The 22334-nt window shown below is 38.2% G+C and overlaps 1 protein-coding gene across 1 annotated transcript in view; it reads right to left on the bottom strand.

Moving 5' to 3' along the window:
• The window catches only part of EYS (eyes shut homolog), an 884174-nt gene that overhangs the window by 476077 nt on the left and 385763 nt on the right, over positions 1-22334 (bottom strand). The window contains exons 27-28 of the mRNA XM_063330257.1: positions 11013-11184; positions 10408-10486 (exon numbers count right to left, since the gene is read on the bottom strand). Coding sequence (XP_063186327.1) covers positions 10408-10486; positions 11013-11184 — 251 coding nt within the window. The remainder of the gene's footprint in view (positions 1-10407; positions 10487-11012; positions 11185-22334) is intronic.

Here is a 22334-nt window from a genome sequence, read left to right as displayed (position 1 = left end):
TATTAATTACATTTGTTGTTGTCAAACAGAAGTCTTCTTTGTTTTGTTTATAAAAAAAATCTCAAATCACAGTTCCAACTTTCTGGCTTTTTTTTCTATTCCAGTAACTTCTCTTGTCTAGTCTTCTTAATTTGTATTCACTTGTATCCCTCCCTGCTACTTCTCTTTGCTTATTAGGAGAACAAATTAAACATCTATCAATTAATAGATCAATTTTTTACCTAATTAAAATTCAAAAAATATCAAAATCATCAAAGTAACTAAGGATAACTTCAGTGCTCAGAGAAATGTTCACAGCTTCGACTCAATACACCATCACAGCCATACTAAATTGCAAACTTAATGTAAAACCTTTTCATTTTCCTCTATGGAATGTATTGTTCTTGTAAAATTTTACAAAACCGCCCACAGTAATTAGTTTGTACAGTAATATAAAACCCAGACAGTTTGTAAGAAAGAAATCACTCCTATCACTTTCCAATTTATTTTGATGCGCTGTAATTAAAAGCCCATCTTCAGACTTGCAAAAAAACAGAGTACACTCTGTTACCAGAGAAGGGCTAGTCTGCACTGTTCTTAGGCAAGAAAATTGTTTCAGTGAACAGACACACCATTATGTTAAAAATGCCACACATAACTTTATGCCAAAGTAGGTGAGCTACCACACCACCACTAAATGCTCTAATTCATAGTATAAAAGAACAAGAACATTAGATGGCAAACTGAAGTTGCAACATAGCTATGACCAACTCCTGCCTATCTTAGATCCTGCCAGGGACTGACTTCACAGCCTGGCATTAGGGAACAGCTGGCTCTACAGAGAATCCCCAGCTACCGTGATTCCCTGGAGACAAGCTCACCTAACCAACAATACCATTTCAGTTTTGTCTTTCTTTTTATTATGGGAGATTGAATCTTAACTATAACCCCTAACCAGAGAGTTCCCAAATTAAAGCAACATTTCAGGGACTCCCAGTCCAAGAAACACGCCCTCTCTTCTTCAGTAGAGCCCAGGACAAATACTTTCTTGGGCACCTCAGGTGCCCAGTTCCCAACCTAGTTAGATATCCTTTATCCTTTTCTCCCCTAGAAGTGATCAGATCCTGCAAAAACAAAATTGCTTTTGAATAACTAAGAAACCTGAAAATTACCAAAATGATATTCATAAAGATGGGTCATTTTAGCTTTTCCTAAACAAAAATTTGTTGATCTATAAAAATGTCACAATTGCTCATTTATCTGTACTTCATTTTGTACCTTCTTATTTTCAATGAGTCTTTTTAAACTTTACTAATTTGGGTCTGGAATTTAAAAATGCATAATTTTTAAGCTTCACAGCAAGTCTTACTCTTACAGTAATCCTTCCAAAATGTTACAAATAACCTGTTTAAGTAAAACAAACAAATATCACTATCACTCCTGCCGTCAGTGAGAGCAGCACAGGCTTGGTCCCTTAAAAATTTACAGTATTTGGTTGGCAGATACAGAGAATAAATACCAAGTTTAAATGGTGACAAATAACTCAAGCTAACAGACTGAATGTTGTTCATCTGCAGATAAATACGGATGACTGCAATTTTGTGCCACTAGAATCAAACGTTTGCCATTATCAGAAAAGAAACCTACTTTGCAATACCTCACTCATCATGAGGCCAGTTTCTGTTTCATTTTTCTCTTTCCCCTCTCCTCTCCCACACACAAAGAACAAAATACCAAAATGAAACTCGCCCCCAAGATCACAAAATCATTTCTAACAACATTTCAAAATTACTTTCAGTTCCTCATTGGAGTTCTCAGCAAAAATATCCCATTTAGAAAGCAGAGAAAATGCTGAGATGTCCAGATACCACCGGCAGTCATAACAGCGAAAGACTGAGGGGCAGTAACGGGGAGGACAGCTTTTCTTTCTTTGACTTTTCTGTTTGATTCCTCAGGACTGTCTACAAACAGCGAGTACTCTTCTTTTATTATTCTCTCAGATGCCTTTATTTCTTTCAAGCAACGCTTTCACTTTTAGTCTCCTCTGAGAACACAGAAAATCTCATCCTTTGACTGGGGCCTCTCTGGCTCACTCAGGGTGTGAACAGGAGACATAAGCCTTCCTGTTGTGTACGAGCTCTGTGTGTGAGCTTCTCCAAATTCACAATTAGCCTGGCCTCATAGGCCTATTGTACTTTTGCCCGAGCAGTAACACACTATTCCAGGCTTTGCAGATTGCTTCCTTTAAGAAAACAAACTGAAATAATTCAGGTATCCCTCTCGTCCAGCCCTGTTAAAAGAACTTTACATGGCAATGTTTTGTTTGGGGGGGGTGGGGAAGGGGTGGCCTCTGTGAGGAGTGGCCAGGGCTGCCCCTGCTGGACACAGCCGCCTCCAGCCAACCCACTGCAGGACATGGTTGAGCCCCACAGCCACAGTGGTGGTGCCTCTGGGAAAGTGTATTTAAGAAAGAGTACAAAACATTGGGCAGCAAAGCATCACAGAGAGGAGCGAGGAGAAAGCGTGAAAAACAGTCTTGCAGACACAAAGGTCAGAAAAGGAGGGGGAGGTGGTGTTTCAGGCAATCTCCACCAGAGAGGCACCTGGACAAGACCACTGTGAAGTGGGCTGGCCCCCTCCAGCCCATGCAGGACCAGAGTGGAGCAGATATCCACATTCTACGTGTGTGAACACCACGCTGCAGCAGAAGGATCTGCCTGAAGGAAGCTGCAGTCCATGGAGAGCCCACGCTGGACCAAGCTCCTGACAGGAGCTGCAGCCCGTGGAGAGGAGCCTGCGCAGGAGCATGTTTTCTGGCAGGTTTGGAGGAAAGTGGTTTAGCTTTTTATTATCAGCCAATTAAATTAATCTTCCTCAAGCTGAGTCTGTTTTGGTGACCATGACCAATCTCCCTGTCCTTATCTTGATCCACAAGCTTTTCTTCTCATTTCCTCCCTGTCCTGATGAGGAAGGGAAGTGCAGGAGCAGCTGGGTGGATGTCTGCCAGCCAGTCAAAGTTAACTCACTACACCTGTTTATTCATAGGCTGTAAAACTTTCCTTTCTGTCGTATCAGAGCAAGTAACCTGTCCAAACTGAGTTGTATTGCCTAGTTTTTTTCTGTGGCCATCATTGCCCTCTATCTTTTCCCTTTTCTAGTTTGTTCCCTTCACAGGCAGCTTCTGTCAAATCAGGGCTGCAGTCATCCATCTCCAAGAAACCAGAAGGCCAGAAGACCTGCTCCTCAGGCCTCGTCAGGTTCTTCCTACTCTAAAGAGATTTGTTCCTTCAATTGTTACCGAAAAAAAGATAAGTGCCCCTTACTAACTTCAGCTGGGGTACTCTGCTCACTCCTCACACATCATCACATCTGTAAGTGATACCCAGTACACACTTTACAGCATACCAATACTCCCCTTTCCTAGCTCATCCTTTAGAACACAGCTTCAGTAAGCTCCCTTATAAATAAATGAAATTATTTTACAAAATAGAAATTATACAATTGTGATTATATGTATAGAGTTTTTATCAACTCTACCTGACACACTTTATTCTCATCCAGCTATCTTTGAGTTTTCTTGTATCTGATCTCCTTAGAGTAAGCAGGAGGGCTCCCTTTCGGTAAGTGCTTCTTTTTCTGAGTCTGCTTTTTTCAGTGAAGCATAACTTTTCTCATTTTGATCTAACAGGGAGTCCTTTGAGTTTATGTGTTGTTAACAGGCAATGACCTTGGAAAAGATTTGAAAGTTATAATGGACAAGCTGTCAACATGAACTCCCATTGCAATGCTATGGAAAAAATTGCTACTGCTATCCTTAAGTCTTCAGAGAGGGGAACTGTGACTTACACTTAGACAAGAGATTATTCCTCTTTTAATGGCTAGGGGAAACTGAAATATTGTGCCAAGTTCTAGAATCTGTTTATTATAAAGGATGTCGAAAAACTGAGAATATAAAATGATTTAGGTACTAGATAAAATGCTTTAAAGTACGCTAAGTCTAAGGAAAATAGCACTTAACAGAATTTTTAGGACAGAATTTTTTTTCAAGAACATTATTACATCATATATCTCATTTTCTCATGATACTGCCAAAACCATAAATAATATAAATGGGTTAAAAATTATTAGACAAATTCATGGAGTACAGGTCTGTTTCTAGCTATTAAAGGCAATAATTATTGTGAATTCTTGCTATAAGGAGTTTCAGAACTCTTGAAGGCTCTATGAGTGTTCCTAGGTTTAGTTTATCACCAAGAAAACTGACAGAGAGATAGATAATGGCAGTGCAGTTATTTTCAAAAAAAGTATTATACATTAAGAGTATTTTAACTCACCAAGAAAGTCAGTACAAAAACAACTACCTGAATTCCCAAATCCAGATATATCCAGCTAAGTCCTACTTTACTACTGAGAGGCAGCCACTGTAAAACTGTCAAAAGTAATTGATCTTTCACCTCCTTATTTTTTAAAGAAACACTGGATGCATCTCTAAAACATATAGTTTAGGCAAACGTAAGTTAAATACAAGCATTAGTTTCCATGAGGCTCTAAATGAAAGGAATATACAGACTTCTGAGATGAGAACAGAACGGTGATCTTCTGGGTTCATTTTTACTAAATTATTGTTGCAGTGCATGTAAGTCCTCATTTATTTTCTTAGCATAGTAAGACAATTAAAAAGTCGAGGCAAAAAAGTGAAAGAATATTAAGATTTCTAATTATGCAACTCCTTTAAGGGTAGGTTTGGTTAAGAATCCTTAGTTCAAACAATGCAAAACAAGATCCACTACATTAACTAGAGCACAATAATGTATTGTTTCTTGTTCTTTGAATGTCATGGTGTAGTAAATCTTGTTTGTACTAGGAAAGGAATGACTGTCCCTTAAGAGAGCCCACCTGGCATGGCACACTCCACTGGTTCTGCTGGCAGGGAATTGTTCTGAAATCTGGACTCTAGCAACTGACCTAGAAAGGCACAGCACTTTGCTCAAGGCGTATTGCTCCCTTATCCAAATCTGTGCGTCCATACTGACATCTGTCTTCAGAAGTGAGGTCAATATGCCTAAGAAATTCCAACTTTCTGTACATTGCACTGTATCATTTCCATATTCACAATCCATAGCTTGAAATAATTATGAAGGGATGCATTTTAGCAAATTAATAAAAATAGTGAAAATCCACTATTTTTCCAAACAATGCGTCAGTTCAATTCTGTTTCTAAAAACAAAATCTAGAAGCGCATTTTAGAAGCTAGGATTTCTTTTTCCTAATAAAAAAATATTTCTATCAACATTCTAAAATTTATTTCTGTTAAAAAAATCCAAGGTAAAAAAGTAATTGTGATGATAGATGTATTTTTATTTAAGTGAAGTCTTGCTTTGTATCAAAAGATAAAGTGGATTAATTCTGAACACAACTCGTGCAAATCCACTACATGGGGGAAAAAAGCCTATTGGAAATAAACATAAGTATTTACAAATCTATTTTTTGACATACTTGTATGTATGAGGTGCATTATACAGTGTAATTTCCTGTGAATACTTATGATATAAAGCCCCAGGTACCATTTGCTGTTTGATTTTTTTTTTGTAGACAACTACAGCATGATTAACTGCAAGAAAGACTTGAAGCAGAAAAAGGTAGTGTACTTAAACATCAACTCAGGGAGTGGGAGCAAGCATCCTGGTATTTGTGAGAAAACTGGATTCCAGGTGGAAGTCACTGTCTTGTAGAAGCAATAACAAGACAGAGCTTTAAAACTTGAATTTGATGGAGTTGAAAAGAAAGAAAATCAAAGACAGGTACTGCACCAGAAAAGAAACACGCTTTATGACAGGACTGAGGGCAAAAGTATCCTCAGGTCAAAAGCGGAGATTTTTGTGACAAACAAGAGCCATGGGGTTAAGAATTTGGATTAGCAAAAAAAAAAAGGCAGAAAGGAAATCAATGCTGTAAATAATTGTTTTAGAAACTAATTCTTGTGTTAAAGCATTTTCATTTGGTGGATTAAATATACATATAATACTTTGTGGAATGAACTGGGAAAACTTATTTCCATATTTCAGAATGTTGGGTTTATCCAACATCATTCAATTCAAAATGAGTTCAAAATGACTAAAATATTTTCTTTGGAATTTTGATTTATAGATACAAGTTTCCTTTTACACAGTTTCCTTTCCTGAAATTGAATGTGTACCTGCCGAATTTATCTGGCATGCTTTCTCATACTACAGTCATAAACCTAGCTATATTATAGTCACACACAGAATCACGGAATAGTTTGGGCTGGAAGGGACCTTTAAAGGTCATCTAGTCCAACCCCCTGCAAGGACCAAGGACATCTTCAACTAGACTAGGTTGCTCAGAGCCCCATCCAATCTGACCTGGGATGCTTCCAGGGATGGGGCATCTACCACCTCTCTGGGGAGCCTGTTCCAGTGTTTTACCACCTTTGTCATAGAAAAATTCTTCCTTCTGTCTAGTCTGAATCTTCCCTCTTTTAGTTTAAAGCCATTACCTCTTGTCCTATTACAACAGACCCTGCTAAAAAGATTGTCCCCATCTTTCCTATAAATCCCCCTTTAGGTACTGAGAGTCTGCAATAAAGTCTCCCAGACTCTTCCCTTCTCCAGGTTCTCTCAGCTTGTCCTCACAGGAGTGGTGCTCCAGCTCTCTAATCATTTTTGTGGCCCTCCTCTGGACTCATTCCAACAGGTCCATGTCTTTCCTGTGCTGAAGGCTCCAGAGCTGGACACAGTAGTTTAGCTGGGGTCTCACCAGAACAGAGCGTCAGAATCATCCCACTCAACCTGCTGTCCACGCTTATTTTAATGTGGCCCAGGATGTGGTTGGCTTTCTGGGCTGCGAGCGCACATTGCTAGCTCATGTCCAGCTTTTCACCCACCAGTACCCCCGAGTCCTTCTCTGCAGGGCTGCTCTTAATTCCCTCATCCCCCAGCCTGTACTAATACAGGGGCTGCCCTGATCCACGTGCAGGACCCTGCACTTTGCCTTGCTGAACTTCATGAAGTCCACAAGGGCCCATTCATTGAGCCTGTCCAGCTCCCTCTGGATGGTATCCCATCCCTCAATTGTGTCAACCACACCACTCATCTTGGTGTCATCTGCAAACTTGCTGAGGGTGCGCTTGATCCCACTGTCTACGTCATTGATGAAGATATTAAACAGTGCTGGTCCCAGTACGGACCCCTGAGGGATACCACTTGTCGCTGATCTCCATCTGAATGTTGAACTGTTGACCACTACCCTCTGGATACAACTATCCAAACCAACTCCTCATCCACTGAATAGTCCACCCATCAAATCCATATCTCTCCAATTTAGGGAGCAGGATGTTGTGGGTAACTGTGTCAAAAGCTTTAGAGAGGTTCAGATGAATGATATGCATAGCTCTTCCCTTGTCCACTGATGTAGCCATTCCATTGTGGAAGGCCACGAGTTTGGCCAGGCAGGACTTGCCCTTGGTGAAGTCATGCTGGCTGTCTCAAATCACCTCCCTGTTCTCCACATGCCTTAGCATAGCTTCTAGGAGGATCTGTTCCATGTTCTTCCCAGCAAAGAGCTGAAGCTGACAGGTCAGTAGGTGCCAGGGTCCTCCTTTCTATCCTTTTTAAAAATGTGTGTAATGTTTCCCTTTTTCCACTCACTAGGGACTTCACCTGATTGACATGGCTTTTCAAATATCATGGATAGTGGCTTGGTAACTATATCAGCCAATTCCCTCAGGACTTGGGGAGGCATCTCATCAGGACCCATAGACTTCTGTGTGTTCAGGTTCCTCAGGTGGTCATGAACCTGATCTTCTTTTACAGTGGAAGGGACTTTTCTCCACCAGTCCTGGTCTTGTGGTCCATCCACTCGAGAGGTGTGGGGAGAGGGGTGGCCAGTGAAGACTGAGGGGCAAAAGACTTTTTAAGTACCTCAGCCTTCTCCTTGTACGTTGTTACCAGTTTGCCAGCCTTGCGCATCATGGGGGGTATGCTTTCTTTGACCTTCCTTTTCTGTCTGACATACCTGTAGAAGCCCTTTTTATTCTTTGCATCCCTTGCCAAGTTCAGCTCCAGTTTCACCCTGGCCTTCCTGACCCTATCCCTACATAACTGGGCAGTGTCCCTATACTCTTCCCAGGATACCTGTCCCTGCTTCCACTGTCTGTGCATTTCTTTCTTGCACTTCAGTTTGACCAGTAGGTCTCAACTCAGCCATGGTGGTCTCTTGCCTTCCTTTCCTGATTTCACACACCTGGGGATCGAGAGTTCTTACACTGTGTGGAAAGCTTCCTTAAAGATCTGCCAGCTCTGTTCTGCTCCCTTGTCCCTGAGAGCAGTTTACTAGGGGGTCCTATTGACTAACTCCTTGAAAAGCTGGAAGGCGCTTTCCTAAAATTCAGGGCCCTGACTTTACTCTTCAGCTGGCTCATATTCCTCAGGACTGCAAAATGCACCAGTGCATGATCACTGCAGCACAGCTTCCCACACTATTTTTCCTCACTCCTCTCTCTGCTGGGCAGAGTTTTTTACCTTTTCTTAAATATGCCACCACCTCTGGGGCTCAGCTGTGTCCTGTGGTGTTTCTGTTGGAGCTGACCAGAACCAGCTGTGTCCAGCACGGGGCAGCCGCTGGCCTGTTCTCAAAGAAGCTGCCCTGCACCATCCCGTCTAGACACAACCTTGGCACTTACACCCAATGAAGTTGCATAAACCTTAATACAAAGAAATGTATCTTCGAGTGAAGAAAATATTGAAGTATATTTACCTGGATTAATGCCTGATCATTATTTTAAACAAAGGAACTGGCTGATGTTAATCTAGAGCAAAACAATTACAGAGCACAAGCCTACCACGATTATCCAGATGTGCACGCCCCTACACAGTCAGAAAGCCTTGCTGATCACTGTAAGACTTACAGAGGCATGATATATGCCTAGCAGTATGAATGCAGTGTTAGAGCTTTTAAAAATATGACACCTGCAGCATAGTCTAATCTGGGAATCAAACTGCATGCAAACAATGAATATCAAAAAATGAAGCCATCGCTGTGACAGACTTATCTGTCAAATGTGTATGTATATTGTTTCTTTCTATGAATTTCTAATCTATGCATTTTCAAACACCTCTGTGTGAAATGTGGTTATCTTTTGAATATGACTTTATGCTGTTGTCTACAGGTCATTTAATCTCTCATTCTCTTAAAATGGAGGAAAGTGTAAATCATGGATGTTGCTAGAGAAAATACTACCCAAGAGTATTTCATATTAGCATTGGCAACAGCTGATAATCATACAGATTTGCAATATCATATCATGATGCGCACTCTGTTGAGCTGAATTACTTATTTTCTGACTTTTTCTTTCTGTAAAAGAAGTTAGAAGATAATATTCCAGACAGATTTACTCCTTGTAGGAGACTGTCATGCATTTTCAACAGAAAAGTTATAGACCATACTTTCTTTATGTAATATGAGGTATTTTTAGTTATCTAGTACTTTTAGTTATATATAAGAAAACCATGAAAGGTCCCTACATGCATATGTAAGTTAAAAAGAAGTTTGGATAACATTTTGGAATGTGTTTTTGACAATTCAGAAGCACAATATTAGAAGCTAGATAGCTCAAAGGGGCAGATCTCATGCCAGACTTTTTCATGAGACCAAATATACTTAAAAAGATCATAACTCAAGATATGATTAAACTCTGTGTGGCACAAAACCTGAAAAAGTCTAAACTGACTCAAAACTTTCCCCAAAGCATGGCCAACATTGTGAGGACTGTTCATTGTTATGCCAGATGTAGTCACCTTCTACCAATTGCTTTGCTGACCATGGGAATCTTCATGGCACAGACTCGCATATACAGATGCCTTCTTATCCACAGCCATTCCCCGTGGTAACTCAAAAAATACTCTTGAACTTAAGAGGAGGAAGTGGGCAGTGTATTTTGTACATCATAATTTTCTATCATAGAATTCTACAATTACCTGGATTTTGTAATTTTAAACGCAAGTCATGCCTACTTTCTGTGTAAACACAGCATCTTGAGGTTTACTATTCAAATATACAGTTAACCTGCAGCAAATGGGGCTCACAATCCAAATTAGGTAGTTATGTCATCCAGGATGAATTGAGTGATAAATGATTTTCAGGTAATGTTGGCTTAGCTTGCTGTGGCTTTTCAGATTTATCATTCACACTTCACCTTTAAAGTTCCTTAGACATTTTCTCAATGATCTTTTTTAATGCAGTTTCATGTAAGTAACAAATAATAAGCTTTCCAGAATGGATTTGAAACAACAGAATTTCTGTCACACATTTTCAATAAACCGACCCATTCAGAAGTTAATTAAATAAAAATGAGTTTCAAGTGGCATATTACCCTTTCCCCTATAATTAAAGTAAAATTTAAATACATACATTAATATTTATCTCACATCTTGAGCCAGTCCATCCTGATTCACAAGAGCATTGATATCCATCAATGAGATCTATACATCTGAAATACAAAATAGTGTTACTCAGATGAAGCTATGCAATTCTAGATTCAGCACTAGTAGTATCTTTCCATACATTTCAAAATAGTGGTTTCATGTAACCTACTGAAATCCGTAGCACTTTCAATTAATTTTAATAATAGGATTTAAATGTGTATATTACAGGTGCTGAGGGGTTTTATAAGGATACTGATTCTCATATTAAAAGACATCTTCCCATTTCAACCTGTTGGCATGAAACAGCTAAAGATTCACTTTTAAGTATATTAAACTCTAATTAGTGCACATGTGCCAAAAACTGGTTTATGTTAATGAACAAAAATGAAAGAGAAACTGAGATAATGTAACAGTATATTACATTAGCTTGAGCAGGCAACATCTGTCATCTTTAAGTGTGCTTGAACTCTTACTTTATGGAAGAACATAATTAAAAGCATATTTATCAAACTTCCCATATCATTAAATCTTAAATATTGCTAGTTAGGTACATTATCGTTGAGATAATAATAGTTAAATAAAAATAGCCACCTTCCATGAAGACAAGGATCTGGCAAGCATTCATTAACATTTATCTCACAGTTTGTTCCAATAAAACCTCTCCTACAGTGACACTTATAGGAACCGATGTCATCAATGCAACTTCCATTGTTGAGGCAAGGAGAAGACATACATTCATCTGTATTTACTTCACATCTGTCACCTGTGTAAAAAACAGAAGATAACAACTAAGCTTTAAATTCTAAACTCAAACCAGCTAACAGTTTATTTATTAATATTAATAATTCCAGATAAACTGTTTTATTTACACACATTGCTCATATTGTTCATTATATTCATCAATAAAGAATATCCCACTGGTATTACCTACAGGTGCAAATGCCCAAAAGAGTGGTTATATTGCAATATATTACAATGATAACATCTGTATTGTGGCACGGCTAGGCGGCTTTGAGGGTCAACTTGCAATTAAAATAGTTTAATGGAGAAATTGAAATTTTAAGAGGAATTTTTATACGCAGTTATTAGAAAGATGAATAGCACAGGTTTCCTATAAGGAGAATACATAATTAAAATGGTGCATGTCTTGCTGGTGATCTAACTGTGACACTTATCTTCTCAAAATGAAATTTTGAGAAAAGCTTTCAGTAAATGATGTAAGATGCAGAATTCTTTGAAATCTTTTTGAAGACATTCATTATGTGAGATACGGTGGTGCACTTTTCTGCTTGTAATTTTCCTGCAAATTAGTGCCACACATCTTCCAATAAACATCTCAAAGTACTTTATGAAATACTAATTGACAACCGACATGTACCTAGGTTTCTCTGTAGGCAGCTACTGCCCACTGCCTGGTAGGCAGCTAAGCCCCACACAGCTCGCTCCCCCAGAGTGGGACAGGGGAAACAGAAAGGTAAAAGTGAGAAAACTCATGAGTCAAGATAAAGACAGTTTAATAGGTAAAGCTAAAGCTGTGCATGGAAGCAAAACAAAATAAGGAATTTGTTCACTGCTTCCCATCATTCTGCAGGAAAGCAGGCCTTCAACACGCGTTACAGTTGCTGGGGAAGCGAAACACCCTAACACCGAAGGTCTCCCGTTCCTTCTTCCCCACAGCTTTTATTGCTGAGCACAACGCCATATGGTTTGGGATCTCCCTTGGGTCAGCTGGGGTCAGCTGTCCCAGCTGTGTCCCCTCTCAAATTCTTGTGCACCCCCAGCCTACTCACTGGTGGGGCTGTGTGAGAAGCAGAAAAGACCCTGACACGGTGCCCACACTGCTCAGCAATAACTAAAACATTGATGTGTTATCAAAACTGTTTTGATCACAAATCCAAAACATAGCCCCATACTAGCTATTATGAAGAAATTTAGCTCTCCCAGACAAAACCAGTACACTAGGGATAATGCAAGAACATTCACATGATTTTTCAGGTGTGTGGGCCAGGGCAGGTGTGGAGGACAGAAAAGGAATGCTTAGACAAAAGTGTCCAGCAGCCAGAAGTTACATCAGTTCCTCTGGCTCTCCATTTCACAACAAAAATGAAAGGCATTTTTTGCCTCTCTGTAATGAGGTATTTACTTAAGTATCTCAGTGGCAACCCAAACCCAGCTATTTTATACACAAATGTGAAGAGTAAATGAAAAGTTCCTATAGCCTTTTGCCATTGCTATGCACCCAACTACTCGCAGCTTTTTAAAGCAAGGGATTCATAGCAAGGAAGAAGCACAGAGATACCCCAAACTCTGTCTAGTCACTGTGTGAATATACCGCCAAAGATCAAAATCAGACATTTGCAAGAAATCTATTAACATGCTACAGATAGTTACGTTAAGATTGTGGGGAATGTTTTTACCCAGTGAAGACTAGTAGTGTAATATTCAAATTAATATGCACGTTAGGTATGTAAAAACCTACACATTTGAGGGAATTGCTTTTTCCACAAATATTCTCAGCCTTCTGATTGAGTCAAAGAGAATAAAACATCCCAGATTCTGTTTTGAAGCCTGTGGCCTCAGCCCCAGCAGCCCTCGACCACTGGTGTCATGATCTAGTGGCAAGTGCACGACAGGAGATGGGACTTGGCAGGTACCCCCAGGAAACTGAACTGAGAGGGGCTGCTGTACGATTCTGTATAGACCACATCTTGGCGCAGTGGTACTTGCACTATGCTAAGCCATGTATTAGTGAAATGGGTAGTAGTAATGTACACACTGCTGCGCTGCTGGTTTTTGTACTATGTACTCTTACCAAAACAATACAACTTACTTTTAAAAACCTCACTTTCCTAGTTAATTACAGATGTTACTTAGGAGGTGCACATCTGTATTTTAAAAGTTAAAGGTTCTCAGTTCAAACTTAGTAATTTGCCTTTGATAATGGGATCTATGTTAAAGCCATAATAATTAAAAAAGTAGCTTGAGTGTTTTACTAGTTTGTTTGGGTTTTTTTGATCTTGAAGAAAGCAAACCCTAGAATAGCTCTGTTCAGGTTTTTTTCTTATTATTTAAAATAGTTTGCTTTATAAATAATCCAATGCCATTCGTTCCTCCTGCTACCTTTCACTGCTGCTGTCTTCTATCCTCTGCATAGGTGTAATACATCCACCAAGGGAAATAAACCTGAAATCAAGTTACATTTTATTTTAAAAAATAGTATATTGCTAGTAAGATATTTAAATATTAGTTCAGCAATATACCAGTTGCAGATTCCAAAATCACCTAATGAAATTTGATTTGACCATAATCAACGCATTAGAAGCTTGGCTGCGATACCACAGTGGCTGCAGCCTTTCATTTGAAGAGGCTGACACATATTGATATATCGATTCTGAAAGACAGATTAAGGGTTAAAGTAATCATTGATAATTGTTCCCTATTCACATGTGGTTCCATTACTGCATAATCTATTGAGAAAGGAAAAATTATAGTTCCTTCAGATGAGTTACATCTTGTAATTACATAGATTCTGATTTACATTCCTGACCTACTCTTATTTATGCTACATTGATCTACTATTTCAATGCCATTGAACAAGTTTTTGCCTGAACAGCTCAATGAATGCAATGGCAATGCAGTGGAAATTCATTACTTGATTGTGGGAAAAGAAGACTCAGTGCATAAATTTAATGTGTCAATAAATAATTTTAAAAGTTATGTTTCAAAAGACAAGACATATTGGGAAAAACATACTTTACATCTTCCTTTCATTCCTAAAAAAACCCGTACTATTATAAACTTGGAGAGTTTTAAAAACAGGTATCATTGCAGTATTTCTTTTGTAAAAAAAAAATGTACTCAGAACTACTTACTGAGAACCACCAAATTGTGGAGAAATATTCAACATATACATGATATAAAGAGATTTTCCTTTTCTGTAACTTGAAGACTTAAACTAGATATGACTGGTACCATACTTGTATGAGCTTACAGGGGATTAATTATTGGGGTTTTTTTAAACTCTTAATTTTTTTAAACTCAGCATTCATTTAACAATTGTCCTCATTACTGATATAACTCCAAGAAATATATAACAGTAAACAATTATAAATCATCAACAGAAATTGTGGAAAAACACTCAAATATAATACTTAACGCTGGAGTTATTTGCAGCTTCAAAATCTTAATTTGGACAGATAGAAAATATGCATTCAAACATGTTTTGTCTTGACCATGATCAAGAACGGTAACTGACCATTCTTAGCTGACTTTTTGCACGAGAGAAAAAAACCAAGAAAACAATACAGAAAGAAATATATCAGCTGAGCTATCTGGGATCAAAAGCAATTTAAAGATAAACTGGTATATGGAAAAATAATGTATTAGCATCTCATAATTAAAGGCAAAAAAGCTGGGATGAGTACTAGGTGAAAAATTGGTGTATTTTAGCTATTAGAGGAAGATGCAGAAAACTCGTCTTGAAAAAATATGGCATGACATCAAATAATCTGTAATAATTTCTACCAGCTATAAATTTATTACCGTGGCTTTTGAAATACTTTCTATAATAGAGAAATTTTCTGAATACACATATGTACAAAATCACATTGTAAATAAATCCTTTAGTCTCCTTAGAAGACATTTTTCATCAGAATTTATCTTTCATCTCTGATAAATTAACTTTCGTATAATAAGCCCCAATCACCATATTCTAATACAACTGTCTTACAAATCTAGAAATATGTTGCATCTTAAAATTAGTAACTGACTGCAAAGAACTAGTACTCATTTTGTCACAGTGACATTAATCTTGTGAGCAGCATAATGTCCTTTTTACATCATTTTAGTATTGCCTCATTCAGGCTGTTATCAGTAAATAAGCTGTAACAAAAGTTTTCTAAGCATGCCGGATGAAAAACTAGGGTTGATAAGGTTGCAGAGCCTGTTTTTTGTTGATTTCATCCTAAGAAAGATTTATTATAGCATAGTGACTAATACCAGAGGTCTAGCATTTCTATTTCTATTTTATTTTGTGTCACTAGTAGATTTATTTCAGGCAGCTATTTCACCTTCCTTATATTAAGTCAAGTTAAATTTGTGCTGATTGGACTGCAGAAAATGTAAGTGGTTGCAAACTATTCTGAAGTAAGTATTTTTTTCTTTGTTTAGACAAGGTTTGATTTCCACTCTGGATGGGAAAGCAACGAGAACTTTACAAGATAAGATTAGACCACAGGCAACAAAGTAATTTAGACAAATACAGACTAATTTGCTTGTTGTAAAACTTTTAAGATACTTGTTTTCATTAAATATCAATTTTGGGTCTTCGATATGTATGCATGGCTTTTGAGAACGGTATCTGCCTGTTTAACTTAAAAATGAATGCAAGAACCAGAGGGATTAAATACATAAATAAACATCACCTTTAGCCTGCAGTGTCTGTTATTTAGATATTCGAACTCTAGACTGTTGCATGATGCATAAGAAGCATCAATCTGCCTACGCAAATTACTTCTTGCCTTATTGCTGTGGCTAGTCATAGAGCACATCAGATCAAGCATCAGATCTTGGTGATTTGAACACTTTCTGCTCAAAACAACAGATATTTAAAAATCCATAATCTCGGGACAGGTGAAAGGGCACACACCATATAGAGAGTCTAGAATTTAATGACAGTCCCATTAATTTTTTAGCAGTCTGGTAGTCAAAATAACCAATACTGAAAAGCATTGATATTAAAATGGTTAAGATGGTTATACCAAAAATCCCAGGGAACCTTGCTACTATCTAACTTTTTCTACTGATGGGGTGCTCAGGCTTGAAATTTCCCCGCAGCTCTAAAGTGTGACACTATAGTTTTCTCATGAAAATTGTAGATGGGGGGTGGACAGAGAGGCATTGCAAGGATTTGCTGGGATCATGACATCTTTGCCAGGGTGACTGTGATGTGCCTGGTGGGGGATTTCTTTCTTCTCTTTGTTTGAAGGAACATGAGGTTGATACTTTTTTCTTCCCCTAGTCTTGGGCTCTGCTTCAGTATCCCTTCAAACCTTTCCCAGTCACAGCCCCCTTCCTTCTCCCAGGATGCCAGCTACAGCCTGGCTGTGGTCCCCAGCCCCCAGCACACAAAGGGCTATGGTTTGGCAGACAGTGACTGGGGGTCGGGGTGACACCCGTCCGCATCAGGGACCATCCCCAGAGCTGAAGCTGGAGCAGAGGAGGCAGCAGTCACTGGCCCCAGCGCAGGGGTTAAACCAGTGACACCCAGCTCAGGCCATGGAAAGGCGAAGCCCCTGCACTGCCCCGCACACAGCAGGGCATGCCCCTGCTAAGGGCAGAAATTGTATCTACTGGATTGAAAAATGACAAAATCAAGCTATACCTAAAGACACCACAATTTAGAATTATGATTCAATTCACAAATGAATAAACTTACAAAAAGGGATGGAGAACAAGATAAATCTGAAGACAGTGCAAGTAAAATCTGTTAATTCATGTCGGAATATTGGAAACATCATGACAAAAATGTCAGAGTTGTCAATATTGCCAGAGGAGGTCTCATTGTAGCTGGGCAAGCTGCAAATATCAATTCAATATTTATGACATTTTAAATGATTTTAAGAACATAACGTTTAGTATGAGCAATTACTTTGTTAAAATTGAGAAAAACTTTTAAAGCTAAACAATAACCGAAAACTTGTAACTGAATGACGAACTTTAAGAAGCGAAGTGTCTCTCATTTGAACTAATACAGTTCAATACGGAGAAAAGAACTGTATTGATATGATGTATTTTATATATAATGTATATATTTCATATATTGCGCATATATATTAATATAAACATATTCTTACAGAGGCATACCCATGTTTTTTTCAGTATAGTCACTGTTTATTGGCCGTTTTAACACTTTCATATAAAATGGAGTGTAAAAATAAAATTAAGGGAAATTGGAGAGCTGCACTATGTGGTAAAGGCACCAAGAAAAAGATGTTCTAGCATCACTCTAAGATAATATAGCTTTGTTTAAAAAAAAAATTCACATTTACCTCCTTATCACTCTATAATCTGAATGCCTCCAGAATATACTAATATTATGATGATTATTATTATAGCTTTTGATTTTCCTCTCTATTTGGCATCTTTTATGTAGCCTGTAATAGTCTTATTTAAGACTCAAGCAGTTACACATTTTTACAGTCAAATGATAATCAAAGTTTAGTGTATTGCGAAAAACTCAACTTGTTTTTCTCTTCTTGGGACACAACAAATCATACTAATAAAGTAATGTATTGTTCATGTTACAGTTCAAATGACCCATCAGAAATTAAAACAATACCGTCCTAGGAGGTTTTCCAGACCCAACTGGACAAAACCCTGAGCAGTCTCCATACCTAACACCACTTTCAGTGGTTGGACTAGAGACCTCAGAAGGTCTCTTCCAACCTGAATTATTCTGATTCAAGAATGACATTTCCCCCAGTAGCTTGATCTGGTAGCCTGGTTAATGGCAAAATGCATGGGATCGAAAGTATGCAACTGGTGCGGAGAAGCTGATGACAATGCAACAAGAATCTGATCATGGTTAAATGGAAATTTTTTTGTGAATAGCATGTATTTCATAATAGCCTAACAATTGTCATACTTCTTACGTAAAATTCTTATAATCACTCTGGTCAAATTCAACCCCCTCAAAAAAATCCAAAAAGAAAGTATGCAAAAAGGTAGGCTAGGTAGGCTCCTTGTTTTCCTATTTAGATTGATGCTAATCACACACTGAGACTCCATGCAGGCAAGCAGAAAGTACAAACACTGGAAATAACCCTAATTACTGATGAGAAAATTTATTAGTTAGAATGCAGGTATGCCTTAGGTAGTATATTTAGGCACCAATGTTTGGTTCATTTAATTACTATAGCACAACGCCTTCACTAATTGTTTCAAATGAGAAGTTGGCAACTTAGCATAGTACTTTAGGCTGACTGCAGAGAAATAAAACAGATCCAAGTCATGCAATCAGTGAGACCCAGAGAACCCCCCAGAAATATTTCCACTGCATACTAGAAAAAGACCTTTGGAATGGCCACTAGATTCTTAGCATGAAAGGTCAACCCATTCTACTTTAGTGAATACTCTTCATGAAGTCATCTACTTCTCTGAATCCTGTTGAGGATAAGAGACAGAGATTGCCAGCAGAGATAGCTACAGAGAACCAAAAAATTCCATGATGCTACCATGGTCATGCTTTTCAGAAATAAGCAGCACAACTTTACAGTAACTGTTCTAACATACAGCAAGTTAAACCATCAATCACCAGTCATTGCTTTAGATATTTATTGCTGTGACTGACTGAAACATCCACAGGTTTTTAAGCGATGAAGTGCATGTTTTTATCTAACTAGTTCCTAGTCATGAATTTTTGAGTACATAGCAAAAAAACCCACACCATCAGAAATAGCTATTAAAATATTATTATTTCATTTGTAACGTTATCTTTTAGAAATACTACAGTAATTTAATATAAAAGATTTAGACATTAAATACATTTACAACTTGCACTAAGCTCAAAGAAATATCACAGAATCACAAAAGAATAGACTGGCATTATGATGCATAATGTTCCTCTGTGGTGTTCCAGCATTAAAGCTGCTTAAAAGTTCCTTTGTCACAGTATTTGTAGCAGAGCAATTTGTGTGGAAATTGAGATTTCAGTCCCCTGGGCCTTGGTAACTCTTATAGAATAGAATAGAAACTCCTTTAAAGCATGCACAGCGGCATACTTGAATACATTCAAAGACCCCTCCAAAGTTACACTTGCTGAAAAGTACAGAGACTTTCCTAGCTAGCAGTAACAGCTCAGAAACAGCTCTAACAGATGCATCAGGGCTTTCTCAAATTTGTTGCAGGTATAACGTGAAGCACTGATTTTGGCTCTAGAAGCCCTAGATAATTTAAATTCTCACCTAATAGCTTACCATAACAGGTAAGATCTAGATATAATCACTTGCCCGCAAGCTCTCTGATGTTCTCCCAGGACTGTCCTATCCCCTAAATTCTGCATTTCAAGCAGCTCAAAAAATCCTCAGGGAAGGATTCTACATCTGCTTTACCCTAAAACACTGATCTGATAGATTATATTTATGAGAAGATAAATTAGGATGTTACCAATTTCAGTGTTACTATCTGTTTGGCTGGGGATTGTCTCAGTTTTATTACATGTTCCTGTTCTGTTCAATAGCACGTGTGTGTCCTAGGAAAGATACTTACATGGTATATATAGTACCATGATCAAAAACATAAGCAAACCACAGAACTTCAGAGCAGCACTTCCATAATTAAGATACAATGTTTAACAGTGATTCTATTCATGTGAGGCATGGTTTCCTGGAGGAAGGGATTATTATTATTACTACTACTATTACTACTCCTCCTCCCACTACTACTATAATTACTTTGATTACCACTTTATGGGAATGAGAGAAATAACAAGAACGGTGCCAATATTCTTGGAAGCCTCAGCAAAATCCATTCCTTTGAGAGAGGCAACCAGCCTTTCCATGAAATCCACATGGGAAGTCAGGTACTGAAGGACTTCAGAAACTAGAAAACTGAGAAAAGAACTATCAGCACATGTCTAGGTAGCACAATGCAGCAGAGCGTTAGAGTCCCTAAGACAGACGTGCAGACCAGTAGCTCTGGTAGGCCAAAATCACTTCAGCCATGTTAGTATGGCATTGTATGTGTCTTTACAACCATGCCTCTAAAGAGAACTAATTAGCCTGTGGCTGACACCATTCTGATACAGCTACATTATTTTTTTTGGCCATTCAATCTACCTTGCAGATTTTTAACTGTGATGTATAGTATGCTTACTGCTGTCAGCTGCATGAGACTGGTGGATCACTTTCCTCTATTTTCACTAACAAATTAAAAACCTGTTCTCAAACATTTCCAAATCTGCTTGATGTGGAGCAAGAATGTTTCCCATAAACTGACAGAATGCATGGATGGCACCTACTGGATAGTATATATTGAAAATATTTCTTCTGGGTTTTTTTCCTCTTGGTATAAATCATTAATATCAAACAGACCAGCTATAGAAAGAGAGAGAATGTGTGAGAGGATACATCACCATAATCTTACATTATGTGCAAGAATCAGATTCAATATTTTTTTTCTGGTCAATATGGAGTAATACATGCAAAAAGAATCAGAAGTTATTCGAAACTCTTTTTAATGTTGCATTTAGTAACCTCTATGAAGGTGCAGGAAACTTGGACAAAACTGTGTGAGAATCAAACTGAGATTTTCTCCCAATCCATGATACCACTTTAGGCAATGGGTATAAGTCCTAACATGTCATGACTGCATGAGCAGTGTCCTTTTTATCATTATAAAGTGGTGTCTTCTACATTGATGCTATTCATAAATAACATGCTGTTTCTTTTCAGCTGTCAAAATAAGCAGAGCTTGTTCTAGTCCTCTTTTACTGACTCCTATAAATCCAGGAAAAGAAGCTGGTTTTGTTTGAAGATAAATAGTAATTAACTGTACAACACATTGGTGAAATCACCTTAGAACTGCTATACTAAATACATTCAAATTAGACAGTAATAAGCATGAAGAACAAACACTTCACATTTAGATATTCTTTGCCAAAAGACAAGGATTTTCCTCCCTAAAGGCACAGATCTGTAACCCAAAACAATTATATTTTACTAAACAAGGGGACTGTACTGTCATCCAAGTTCCTAATCACCAGATTTAATTTGTATACACAGTGAGAGTTGCTGTTGCCAAACACTCATTATGAATGGACTGTAGCACAGCATAGTTTGAGCATAATCTGTACAAAAAATTAGGTGGTTATTGACTTTGTATCCTTAACGACCAGAGACTTTGCATGCACTATAGAGACCTTTCTTTCTTACAAATAGGATTCTTAGCTGTTCAGACACTTCACTGCTTTGAAACCACAAATACATTTCTCAAGCTTCCTAGTTAGAGGTCACTGCTATATGGTATAGTAACCTTTACAGACCACATAAAATAAATGTCTGCTCAAAAAAGAAAATATGTACTGGACTATCTTCTCCTGTCGCTGAAGGTGTAAATACAAGACTGGAAATCAAATCATCAAAAGGTCACATCCAAATAGCGAACTTGGATAACAAAGGTTAGACACAATAATCTAAGTTGGTTTCTGTTGTGGCATAAAGAATACTGGGCCAAACACAAACTCTTGTATTCAATTCTTGTATTCATTTCCTGTAATTCAGTTCAGGAACCCTGAACTCAAACCCTATGGGCTCCATCCGAGGGTGCTGAGAAAGCTGGCTTACATCCTTGGAAGGCTGCCTTCTATCATGCCTGAAAGGCCATAGTGACTAGGAAAGGCAAACTCTGCACTTATCACCCAAAAAAAGCCAAAAGGGATGATATGGGAAACTACAGGCCAGTAAGCCTCACTTTAGTCCCTGGGAAGATCATGCAATGAAAACTCTTAGAAGCCATTTCTAGGCAATAGAAGGAGAAGAAGGTGACTAGGAACAACCAGCATAAGTTGTGTCATGCTTTGGGCCAGGTTGGCCAATGACAAGGTGACAGATGGTCTCCCCCACCTCTTGCTCCAAGGAGAAGAAGAGAGATAAAAAATTTGTGAGTTTAGAAAAAAATAAACTATTTTAATGAAATATTAATAATAAAATTTTAAAAAAGGAAATAATGGAATAGATACAATATAGAGAAATGTACACAAAACTGTAACAAACTCCCAGGGAGATGTCACTGGCAGGCACTTTGAAAGTTCTGGACTGGACTCAGTGACAAATGGGAACGCACTAACCGTGATCAAATGGCAGATGACCTGACAGGGTCCTCATCAGACATCAGTCATCCAAGAAAGACAGCCAT

This window comes from Chroicocephalus ridibundus, chromosome 3 (assembly GCF_963924245.1).
Source record: "Chroicocephalus ridibundus chromosome 3, bChrRid1.1, whole genome shotgun sequence".
Taxonomy (NCBI): domain Eukaryota; kingdom Metazoa; phylum Chordata; class Aves; order Charadriiformes; family Laridae; genus Chroicocephalus; species Chroicocephalus ridibundus.
This window is presented reverse-complemented; position numbering and strand designations above follow the sequence as displayed.